The following is a 12838-nucleotide window of genomic DNA, read 5'->3' as shown; positions in this document are numbered from 1 at the left end:
CACTCCTGCCACAAAGGCTGCCTTACCTCAAAGAAGTGTTGTGATGAGATGGATGAAGGTCTCTGGGAGCACTTGAAGGTGATCATGTTATAAGGACTGCTTCAGAAAATGTTCTTCCACAAATTCAGCTTTAACTGACCAGGCCTGTAACATATATTTGCTTTTTGACCTCTGAGAACACAGCAGTCACTAGAATAAATGAGTATTTTCTCATGTAAAATATGTTTCTCCTTGGTGTCTTATAGCTGCTCTTCTGCCACCATCCACTCTACAGTCACTTGAATTATATTGTGGTGAGACTCTACTGGTTGAGAAGAAAGTAAATGTTTGAAGTACAAGCTGTAATGTTGCTCTGCCACATGGAACTTGCTCAAGACATTACCAGAGACTGCAAGGTTAAGGATGTTGATATCACCTGCAGTCACATCTTTCTCTTGAGAAATTCTGGGCTTGATGTGCATAGTGCAAATGCCTATTCAGTTACACAAGTTGGTGCAAGCTGTGCATGCCTTAAGTCCCAGGGTAATTTAGCCACAGTGCCACGTGTGCTGGAGAAAATGAGAACCTATTATTATTTTCTTCCTTACAAGAACCCATGAGTTCATCTGCTTTGCTTGCAACACCTTTGGGATTCAGTAGTCTGGACACTCACTGTGCTTTGCAGTTATACTTCCGTTTCTTACTGTACAGTAGCTGAGGATGGAGTCTCAGACTGGATGTAGCCATTGAATTCTGGATGTTGAATCCATCCTCTTGGTAACTGCTTCCTTCCTTGGCTTTGTGAACTGTTTCAGACATCTGGCTTGAACAGGTAGTGATCCTCAGATGTACCTAAACACCAGCAGTGATACACAGTCAGTCTGGAGGCAAGGGCCTGGCTACAGTCAGTGGTAGATGTGAAGGATATAATCTTATCAGAGCTCCTCCTCTCCCTCCTCTCTCTTCTGTTTCTCCTATCCCCCACCTCTCCACCTTTTCCTTTCCCTTTCCCTTTCTTCTCCTTAACTGTAAGACCTGTTTTATCTTTATGTTCAGCTGCTACCACTCCTCTGTAGAAAGAAATGAGAATTTATAAAAGTAACAAGCAAAATAAAAACTTGTGAATGCTATTACACACCTCTGTAATTAAAGTTTCATTATTGTTTCAGTTGTGCCCTCATTAACAGGTATGTAAACACAGATGGATGTGAAGACAAGCAGATACAGAGCTCCCATTACTGTAGATAAATATGAATAAAAGGAACCCAGAGAGAGCTCTTGCTCTCTAGATCAGGCTGTGTAGGTTAGACTTCTTAGAAGTTGGAATTACACAAACAGACACAAAGAAAGCACTGAAACAAAAGAAGCACAAATTTCTTCATACTTGAGCTAAAGCTGTCACTCAGCATAGCAGCCATCCCCCAGAAGGTTTTTCCATTTTTTCATGAATTAGACATTATAAATGTGAACAAGGCAGCTGTGCTCTTCATGAGGTTGAGGCAGAGCCTATTCAAAAACAGAGCAGCTACAAGGTGTTTACATCTCTCAAAAGTTCAACAAACAGTGTTTGTTTGTGATTTGTATCTGCCTTTTTGCTGACAGCACTCCTCCATTAACAAGGGTGTCTCTCCCTGGAGCAGGGGAGAACTGAGCCAGTGGATGCTGTGGAGAGCGAGGAGTATGCCTGCCCTTCAGCCAAGGGTGTGTCTGTAGCTTGTGTAGACATTCCCACGTGAACTTTCAGCCAGCTAGATGAAGGTATGGATAGCAGCTTAGCCACTGCAGCCTGGAGCGCAGTAGAGGCACCCAGTGGGATTTCCCCGCTTCCCTGGCAGGTTTTGCATCCTGCTCTGAGCTCCAGGTTTGCTGCAGCAAGTAGACAATTAATGTTCTAATTTAAGGGCAACGAAAGCATAACTTGAGGAGATGAAGCAGTGTTGTTGCTGGTGACAGGGATGGCTCTGGATCTGGCTCTGTGGTGCTGCCCACATGACTCCACTAGCCCAGCTTCGGCAGAGTCTTCTCGTGCTCTGAATCGGAGATTCTGTGGGTGGGATTTTACATATTTTTTTTCTAAATTCTATCAATCCACTTTAGAATTAGTGTGATGTTTCAAGCATTCTGCTCTTTGACAGAAATTTCTGATGCCAGAAATAATAAGTAGCCATTTTAATAAACATTGCTTTATTTCAAAAAATGTTCTTAATTTAATAATTAATTGATAATTACTTTAATAATGTGTGCTGAGTGACCAGATAGCCATATAACTGCTATGTCATGAGTGCTTTATTAAATCTAGGTTAGATCCTTTTTAGCAATATTTTATAAACTGTCCCAATTTTTCTTTTTGTATGTAGTTTTCAAGTAAACAGAAATTCCTCTGTGTATGGATTACTTAGAGGGAACGTACAGATCTGCTTATAGAATCATCTTCAAAATACTTAATGACCTTCATTGGGAATTATGTTATCATCCTGAACATTGTGCCATACTGAAACTTCTAATGGTGTGGAGTTTTCCAGTCTGAAGTAGCTGGTGACACAATACTTTATTTGAAGTAAAGGCTAGGAACTGCCTTTATTTATCTCCAGTTTTAACTTTGCAAATGGAGACTGATCAATTTATTTGGAATTTATTTAGGGCATATCATCACAAACCTTCCTCGATCTGAGTAGTCCTATTGATTTATGGCTTACTCTTTTGTTAAAAGCCTGAAATATCTTTGGTGTTTTGTTACATTTTTCCAAATCAGAGATGTTTTTTGTTTGAGGTGTTCCCTTTTAGGTTTTTTTCTGGCAAATAGTGACACTAGTAAAGGCCTATCTGCAAGTCTCAGTTATTTTCAGATTACTGAAGGAATTTACTGTCTCACCTGAAAGGATTTCAGCTTGAAGAATGTGAGTTGTTCAGCATTGTCAGGAAATTCTTCTGTTCCTTGGGTGTGTATGCATGCAAGAAATGCATGAGTTAAATACAGTGCTGTTTTTTGAGTTCCAGTCATCTGCACTGGCCTTTTTTCCCTTTGTGTGCTGTGAAGTCCCAGTATAGAACTCTCAGTGCACCATGGCGAGGAGTTCTAGTAAATAAACTGCACTTGGTCTGCATATCCTGTCATAAACTTACCAGAAAGTATCAAGAAATTATGATGAATCCATTCCTTTACCAAGTTCTGTGTCATTTATATGTTCTCTTCCATCACTAAAACAGAGCATAGGAATCAGGGTTTCTGTGCAATGTATGTGAGACTACTATTTTGGAAGAAAGACTCATACTTCAAATATTATTGAAAAAATCATAATTCTTGCAGATAAATAGATTTAAAATTTTAATCTGTATTGTTCATCCATTTGAGACATCAGTGTTGATCAATATTAGAAACAGATTTAACTAAACAAAATTTTAAGCTCTTCTTGCAAAGAGCTGACTCATTGCCATAATATTACCATATTAGCTGCTTACCCAAAGGTGGCATAAATGTTTGAAATTTCAGTTCATTATGCAGTATTTAGCGTTGCTGATGTTAGTGGAGCTGATTATTCAATTACAAAAGTAATTTAAATTGTCATATAAATTTTAGTTAAGCCTCTTTTTAGTGCTAGATTTTAAGAGAAATACAAACCCCAGGCCAGGACAGAACTGAGCAGGTGGTTCTACAATGGCTAACTGAGGTAAAAGAAGAAACTAGAGTGTGTGTATTGTTAACTTGTGTTCATAAATTAAATGAAAACAGAGATGTCTGGCCAGACAGCAAGTCTGTTCACTGCTGTTGCAGGGAGTCTACAATATAATCTCAACATACTTCTGAGATTCGAGCTCCAACACAAAAGGATCTAAATTGTTCTCAAGCAGTAGGCAGGAAAAATCATAAGAAAGCTGTGTAAGGAGCAGGGCTGAGCTGGTGCTGAAGGGAGAACTGATTCTTACCTGGGACTGAGGAGAGAGAGAAGAACTACAAGGAATGGGGTGGGCATAGTGATACATATGGTGAAAAACAGTTTCCCAGAAATTCATTATCTGAGTTGCTCTGCTGTCCTACCAGCTGGTTTCTCTTGCTTTGCCTTTGCTTTCACTAACAGCTTTGAGCCAGATTTAGAGTCCTCTGCAGTTAACAAAAGTATTTTTTCCCTTCTTTGCTGTTCTTTGTATCTGAGTCCTAAGAGAGGGACTAGGTACTTTTTGCTGCAGCATCTAACTCACTCTTTTATAAATGAGTTTGATCCAGTGCCTGAAGGTCAGTTCAGTCTTCCTGCCAAAAAGCCCCCTGAAGCCAGAGGTGGATGACCTTTTCTGATGAATGGTTTGCTTTGAGAAAGATACAGGCTTGGTCTTTCCAAATGTATTTGTAATTTAGAGCTGAATTTGGTAAGTAACAGTGATGAACTAAAACATAAAGAAAATACTACTGAGGTGTTTCCCTCCAACATTTCCAAAGCAAACAGCCTTACTTTTCTAATGCTAGATTGTTTAAAGTCCCTTAAGGGTGGTTTGTGGGCATTTGGCACCAGCCCTACCAGGGAACAGAGCAGCTCATCCCTGAACTGTGCTGGAGACAGGCTGTGTAAGGATCCCACTCACCAGGCTTTAAGGCATAAGGGCACATATTGCTTCTTGATTCTCCTGTGATTCCGGGTCTGTGCTCCAAATGATCCCATAAATGAGAGATGAGTATGGCCAGACACTCCCTCCAGTTAACTGCAGGTCAATAGAAAGTTATTTTCATGGAGTTCTGAGCCTACAGAGGTTATTTTTGGTTTGATCCCTTATGTGGAAGCTGTGCATCCAAGGTGAGGCATATCCATTTCTTTTAGCAGGCTTTCTGCTCCTGTGAGGAGATGGATATTCGTATCAGAAGCGAAACAGAGACATTAAATGAGGTCCAAGATGACCGTACATAAGCATTAGATAACACAGTAATTTAAAATGATGAACGAAATAGTTAAAGAATTTTAATTGTAACCTACAGTACAGATACAGGTTGACCCTTGTAGCGTGGGGTCTGCAAAACTGTGAATATCTCTGGCAGCTGGGTGCAGAGGAGATATGAGGGGGAGCAGCAGGTACACTGACAAAGCAGCATTTTCACTCCCATTTCAAAGAGGTGAAATTCCTGCTGTCCTTGTACTAACCAGTGGGGGGAGGAGGGGGGGGAGGAGGGGGGGGGGGCGGTGGGAGGAAGCAAAAAAATGAGAAATAGATTGCTTTCACAAAATAAGTGGGAAAAGACAAAGCTAAAAAATTACAGAGTTACATATATTTTTTTAAAACCTAATGACTGTTAACAGACAACAACTGGAAAGACTGGATTGAAATAATTTTCTTTCTAATGTCCATTTGTGGTGAATACTTAAGAGGAAATTATTCAACCTAATGGTAGGTAGAGAAGTGTGACTTGTATTTAAGAGAGCACTTGTTTGGACATCAGAGGTAGGAAACCAGGACTCTGAAGTATTATGTACATGACTGTTTTTTGTTAACAACTGTAGAGTCTGATTCTGCAAACACTAAGGTATGTGAAAGTGGAACTATTATCCTGAACACAATATATATGAGTACAGCAATACAGATCTAACATGCAAAATTATTGGAGCCTTTGTCCCTGTTATAATTTTAAATGATTGATCTCTGTTTTTAAATCTCTGTTTTAAACCGCAGAAAAATACAGAGAAAATACATACTTATCTTGGAGCAGAAATTCTGGTTGTTTTTTGTTGCAATAAAAATAGATTTTGTCCTTTTATATCTGTAGCTTCATGAGCTTTCTTTTAAAAAATCAAAGTCTTGTTTGTTGTCAGAAATAGTTCTTAACTCTGCTTTTTAAAATTTATTCAGAAAACCCTATGACACATAAGATAGAACACATGAAAGAAAGTAATTCTTTCTCTTTTCCTTTCCCTCCCTCTTTTTTTTTTTTTTTTCAGAGAAGTAACTTAAAATATGTGTGTGGTGTAAGAACGTGTGCTGAAGTCTCATGTTTCAGGTAATCGTCTTTAAAATAATGGGAGTCTAGATTGCATCAGTTAGTTTTAAAACTGCTATGCTATTGGTAGGAAGAAAATGGGATTTGAGCCAAAATTTGCCTGTGTTACTGCCAAAGTCTGTATCAGATTTAAGACACATGCTTCTGCAAGCTTCCATGAAGGTTGTGAAAAAAGTTTTAATACAGAGTTGGATTACAGCTCTCGGCTCAAAACACTGGCCATTACACTACCATCTTAAAAGCCTGCTGTAACACAGAGCACAGAATCGAGCAGATTTCTCACATTTTCTGGACCACAGATGGATATTGAATGTATCTTTGTGTCTTGATGGAAGATATTTTAACTTCATTAACTGGAATCCATACCTGATCACTTGTGAGTGTGTATGTGTATACATACAGATATAGATCTATTTAAAACCTTATCATGATTTTATTTCAAGTGTATCTAAGATCTGCTCTAAGAAATTACATTCTCTAGAGGAACTTACAATTGTTTTGAGCAGCAAAGGGACAGATATTTACTCTTGGATGTTGGAATCCTTTGTGAGTTTATAAGAGAAATTCTGGAAGCTTTTCTGTGCTGGTGGAAGAGAAATGCCTTTTGAAACAGACACCTCCAGCTGTACGACAACGACTCCGTAGTAACCTGTGGATTTTAAACATCAGAATGTACAAACCGTGGGCAACTGTGAATATTTTCATAGTTTCTTTTCTACATCTGCTGCAAGGATCTGACTATGAGAATGGATCTGTGAAGGCAAGTGAACTTTATTTACTGTGATTCTTAATAATACAAGCTGCCAGAATTACCTATATTTAATGTGCAAGGTAGTGGGTTTCTTGCTGTTTTGGTAATGTGTTGTTATTTTTTACTTTGGTGATGGTTTAGTTGCAGAGATGTTTAGCAGCATAAAGGAAAATGAATCTACAAGGAATTTAAATTAATATTCTCTGTTTAATATTTTTTTAGTTTTTTTACTAGTTATTAAGTACTTGTTGTATACTTTGTTCTTGAGTTAAAATTTTAGTTTCAGTCATGCAAAATAAAAGAAAAACCTGAAAAAGAAGTGTGAATCAGAGTATTTAGAATATTTGTTAAATACATTTTTTTATTTCAGGTATTTATAATTGCAGGAATTAGTATGCTAGTATTGAAATTTTCCCTGTAAGAACATGTGTTCATCAGCTGTTCACTTGTTTGCCAGATATGAGAGAAACGTTTTTCTTTTGCTTCATTAGAAAAAGTTATATAGGAATTTAAAATAAACAGCAGCTAGTAATAATAAAGCACATTGCCTGGACATTAACTTTCCTTCTGAATATAATACATGAAACAAAATTTAAGCTGAAGCCTCACCGTGAGAGTAGGATCTTTCAGATCTGACTTTAAGTCAATGCGAGAATATCCAGGACAATCACTGCGAAAAATCAGAACAAAAACTGGAACAAGCTTCTACATGTGAAGTCTGTTCAAAAATGATTAATTCAGTGTGTGGTCCACGACAAATTATTTGTTTTTCACTAGCAGAGCAAAACAAGATAATATTTTTGTTTTCACTTCAGAAAACCTCCTGCTTGCAAGCAATGATCACACACTAGTCTGTGAGCGTGCTGCATGCTGACCTGTGCTTTAGAAAAGAATGCTAAGTTGTGTGCCTAATTGCAGATTGCTGCTGCCAGCCCAGTAAGTCAGCAGTGGTAAGCAATGTGTGCCTCAGGATGATTGATGCCTGCTGACTGTTCACAAGCTTTTAATTTACAACCTCAGCAATCAATTCTTTGAAGGCATTAGGACCAGAGTAATCAGCCGTGTTTAATGCATTAACTTTGTGCACTCCATGACAAATCACCAGTTTCGTACTTGTAGGAATCACTGCATTTAAACCAGAACGTGCTTTCTAATACAGAATAGTAACCATTTTAGAATTGGCAGGGATGATAATTCTGTCGTTGTGTGGGACACAAGTTTATTCAGCACAATAGTAAAACCACTGGAAGGTCCTTTAATTAAAAACTTTGAATCCATATCCACTTTGCCAAGAGTAAATGCAAGAGCTCTTCTTGCTAGCTTACACTGGCTTACAGTTTATTCACTGTGATAGGACTGTCCATCCAACATAGGTACAATTGTGATTCTTTTCACTGAAATTTGGCTACCACTGTCAAGCAGCCAGCTTAGCCACAGGCTACTGTTGTTGAAACAATTCACTGACAGTTTCCAATCCTATCCTAAAGGAATCTAATAGATCACACTCAAAAAGGTATCACACTCAAATGCTGTATTTCACTTGCATTGGCTGCTGATTGCCAAAAGGAAAAGACTGGCTTTCTGCTTGTTCTGGCTCTTTTGGTATAGACAGAGGTTTTTGGCTAAACTGTTTGTTTTTCTTTTAATGTTTTACATAGGATGTTAGCTTTCTGGGTTGTTTTCTCCTGTATGAGAGAACTGTGTGTGTACATATGTGGAAATACACCACAAAAAGTCCTTCATGTTACAGTGTTGGATGGTACACAGGGTTATGACTATTTTTACCATTTGCACCTCACACTGAGTTTGCAGTATGCAGAAATGATGTATTGCATTCACCTACCCTACCTTATTTTTGTAAAGTTCTTTAAGATCAACAGCAGTATTGCCTGGATAAAACCCATAAGGTCAGGATTCACGTAATACACAGCTAATGAGACCTAGGAAGGGTTAGGCACCAGCAACCTGCTCTATCCCCCATGGTATGAATCCAAGTTAGGTGAGCTCTGCCCAAGACACCTGAAATTTTAAACCTGTTTATGGTTTAAACCATCAGGTGGTATCAGTGTGGTATTATGTGATAGAGTTTTGGGGCACTAAGGATTTAAACATTCTCTTATTCCCCTTCAAATACCCTGATTAAAGGTATGAATGTTAAAAAGCTTATGTACAAGCTGCCATGATCCAGCAAGTATCTCCATGGCAGCTGGCTTTTCCTAACCCTTCAAAAACTTCATCCTCTTCTAGGCACAGGAATCCCATGTACATGTATTCCTTGCCTGTCAGAGCTCCTCCTTCCTTTCTTCATTCCTGACCTGTTCTATTCCTAGCATTTGACCTGTATTTCCTCACTTCCAGGACTCAGGGACTCAGTTTTCTCACTGGTCTCTTTGTGCTATCCAAGTGCCACCCTCTTTCCCACTTGCTTCCTTCTGGATAGGGATCTCCTTCTTCTCTCTCAGACCCTCAGGAGTTCTGTCCAAGCACCTCAGAGACAGCCCTAATGGACACTTTTGTTTTCCAGTCATATCTGACCATGGTTCCCCCTTCCCTTCTCCATCCATAGCTTCTTGCTTTGTCCCTGTGGTTTTAACTTACCCAGCTTTCCTTTTCCTGACCTGTTTCTAGTTCTGATCTCCAAAGATGATGTCAGCCTCTTTGGCCAGGTCTTGCCCTCTTCCATCAGTATTCATCTCCTTCCCCTCCTACAGGCAAATCCAGCAGGTTCTTATCCCTGGATGCCACAGCCCTGTGGCCTGAGGAGGAAGAAAGACAGATCCTGTGCTCTTGGCCCCATAGGCTGGACCTGGACCCATTGGTGGCCTGCACCCATGTCCTGCTCTACTCCTGAATGGACTGGAATCAGCACAGAACCTGACTGCTGCAAAGCCCTGGGAGATCTCTGCTGCTGCTCTTGGAGGCTTTTACATCTGGGTGGTTTTTTTTCAAAGATAGCAGTAGACACATCTGGACCAAAAAAGGTTCCTCAGGTGTCAAAAATTCACATCTGTGATTCACTGTAGGGAAACAGAAAAATTGTTTGCATGGATAAAAGAGGAGCTTCATCCTCCACTGCAGTCAAACCATTGTGACAGAGAAAGCAAAAAAAATTATTAAAATAATTTTGAGGCAGACATCTAGTATGGAAAGCTTCAGCCTGAACATCGAGTGTCTGGCGGTCTGAGGCACAACTGGAGCACAGGCTTATGGTGGGAAGCAGTGGGCAGCTGCAGACAGGGGCAGCACAGCCACACAGGTGTGCCACAGGGCTCGGCTCCAGACCTGAACTGATGTCAAGGCTGGCCCTTGTGCATCAGTGGCTTGGTTCAGGATGCCAACCTGAAGTCCTCATGGAAGAGTTAGATTTCCACACACATTTTCTGAAGACTGAGAATTATTTTTTAAAGTTTTTTTCATCAGGAAATGCTTTAAACATTCCTTATTGAAGTTTTTGTCCCGACAGTCTCTTACGTTTTGGAACCTCTCAGCTAGAGAACCGCAAATTTCTTTCTGTCTCTCCCCCTCAAATTTTTCCTCTCCTAGAGCAGCAACAGACATAAACTACTTTTTCCAAAATTTTAAAATTAGATGTGAAGAGCTATGTCCTATATTCATCAGAGCCGAGGCAAATTTTTTGCCAAGAAAAGCCAACGATCCATCAGAGCTGCTTCTGCCTTCCAACACTAAAACCGCCTCTCTAATGAGGCTGCAAGTCTTGATCTCTGAGAATTTAAGTCTCATTGCTCCCTGCTCTATTCTGCAGCTTCACATTATTAATAAAGTGTTGGGGACAGGCAAGAGAAAGGGACAACTGCTCGGTACCAAGTTAAACAGAGTCACAACCTTTTCCTTTTGCAGAGGTGTTCTCCACGTGTTGAACCCTCCTTTGGTTTTGTTAAAGAGAAACCTGCAGTGGATAGGCCTGAGGAGTGTCCCTGGACTATAAAGCTGCCTTCTGATCAAAAGAATGAGGGGTTAGATGGGCTTAGCTGGGAGGTAAACATGGCTGCTCTCTGTTACATGCACTCATTTCCACAGCTAAATCTTTTTTACTTCTGCACTAAACACAGTTAAAGCCTCAAGTGGTCGCTCTTGCTCAAAAAGATCTTCTTAATCTCCTGTCACTGTGAACTCAACAGAGGGGGAAGCCATTTTCCAAACACAGCTGGTACATAGCCCTTGTCCACTGGTGAGAGTGAAGCAGCACTTCCCCATCATCCTGAGGCCCTGGACCACCTAAGTGGAGAATGCCTTGCCCTTGGGAAGGCATGGAAATATTGGAGAGCCATCAGACCATGGGCAGAAGAAATCAGGGAGTTCTTTACATCTCCTTTCTGAGAGCCAGCTGCAGTCTGTCTGTCTGTACAACTGAAACAGAGCTCTGAGAGGAAACCTGAGCAGCAGAGCTGGCTGTAAGCTTTTGTCTCTGTAATTATAACTGACACTGGTTTTCAGATAGATCTACACAGCTCCCTAAAACCTGCTTGCAAATGTTGCTCAGTTTCTAGAAAAGTTAGATTCTAACAAATCATCCATGTCATGGGATTTCTTCCTCAAAGGCAACCCCTGAAATTCCAGCAAAATGCTCAACTGCTAGAAAAAGCAACTTGAATTGTCATTGGAAATAATTTCTCTGTTTAAATGAGGTTTTTGATCCTCAAATCCAGCTTCCTTTCAAAGTTAGGAAACTCTTCTAAACAAATATTATGAAATCGCAGTTTTCAGAAATATTTCATTCTCCCACTTTTGTCTGCTGCTTTTGATTCTTTGTGATTACCATCTCTGATAGGCATGATGAGCCAAAAATGTGTGAAAATATACTTACAGCACTCCTGCAGAAATGATTGTTTGTGTTTTTCCTTCAGAAGTGAGAAGCTATTAAGGAAGTTGTGAGGAAAGCCAATTTGTTTTGACTTATCTGCTACTGTCTTGACAAGGTACACTGAAGGAAAACAGAACAATCTTGTATTGTTGTCCTGCTGCACAGCATCCGTCCTTGGCTCTTATCAATTTGGAAAGGCAACTACTAACACACTGCCACTTTATCAAGAACAGTTCTCACTCATGAGAAATAGCAAAAAAATCCCTCCCAGCTGCTGATCCAATCCAGTCCATCTCAGCTAGGATTGTAATGTCTGAGGATAGAGCAGAGCTTGGAAAAGTACACCAGGCTGCGTAGATTAATCAGATGCAGCATTCAAGAAATCCAATAATCAGCAGTTTGAAATTAAGACAGCACTAATTAAACTTTACCATCAGTTGTAGCTCACATCTGAAGGTCTGTGAAAGCAAGGGGAAGCAAGAAGGCAGGTTCAGAGGGCAGTGGGCCATCTGTTTGTTAATTAGTGGTCTTAAGGCAACCAAAACAAGCCATCAGCTCAGGCTTAGCAAATGTTGCTTGTGTCTGTTTTCTGCAGCCTACTAGTGCTTTCTCCCCACAGGCATTTGTGGTTTTTCTAACCACTGGTGTGGTGGTATCAGTGCAGACTCCCACAGGAGGCAAACAAAGCAAAAGTCTGCCTGAAAACAGGAAAACAAACTGGCTGGTGAGACCTCTGCCATGGTGCCTGCAGATTTTGTTCTGATCAACACTGTCCCTATTCCATACAAGGTTTACTTGTGTCTTATCTCCTGTGGATGCCATATTGGCATTTGGGAAAATAAATAAGGTACAGTTGTTGTAGGTGATAACTCATTTATGCTTATTCCCATGAAAAAACTTGTACAATACTTTTTATAGTTATCAAACAGTGGGATCTGTGTTTCTTTTAGGCCTTCTTCTCAGGGCAAGTAAGTCCAGTTAAAAAACTGGCCTTTGCTCTTGGGCTTTGCTTTGTGATGTAGTCCCAAAAATGACTGTATTGCTGAGGGGATGCAGTGAAGTAAATATGACACAGTAACTTTCCTACAGAAACCCTTACTCCTGAGAAATTTCTTGTTCCTCTCACTATGTGCCATTCCCTAATCTATATCTCCACCTGCTTCCTACCTCCCCAGCATGCTTTTCAAATCTTCACACATCTTGTTGGGATTTGAGGAGTGGAAACAAAATGCTGAGTGCCCCCACTACAGCTGCACAGACCCCCTTTGCCCATGGGAAGACCAAGCAGAATTTTTTTTAACATCCCCGC

The 12838-nt window shown here is 40.1% G+C and overlaps 1 protein-coding gene across 1 annotated transcript in view; it reads left to right on the top strand.

The window, feature by feature from the left end:
• The first annotated feature begins 6027 nt into the window (after window positions 1-6027).
• Window positions 6028-12838, top strand: part of VEGFD (vascular endothelial growth factor D) — a 29606-nt gene continuing 22795 nt past the window's right edge. The window contains exon 1 of the mRNA XM_048286776.1: window positions 6028-6716. Coding sequence (XP_048142733.1) covers window positions 6627-6716 — 90 coding nt within the window. The 5' untranslated portion in view covers window positions 6028-6626. The remainder of the gene's footprint in view (window positions 6717-12838) is intronic.

Source organism: Corvus hawaiiensis, chromosome 2, assembly GCF_020740725.1.
Source record: "Corvus hawaiiensis isolate bCorHaw1 chromosome 2, bCorHaw1.pri.cur, whole genome shotgun sequence".
NCBI lineage: Eukaryota > Metazoa > Chordata > Aves > Passeriformes > Corvidae > Corvus > Corvus hawaiiensis.
The sequence above is the reverse complement of the archived record's forward strand: the minus strand, read 5'-3'. Positions and strand labels throughout refer to the sequence as shown.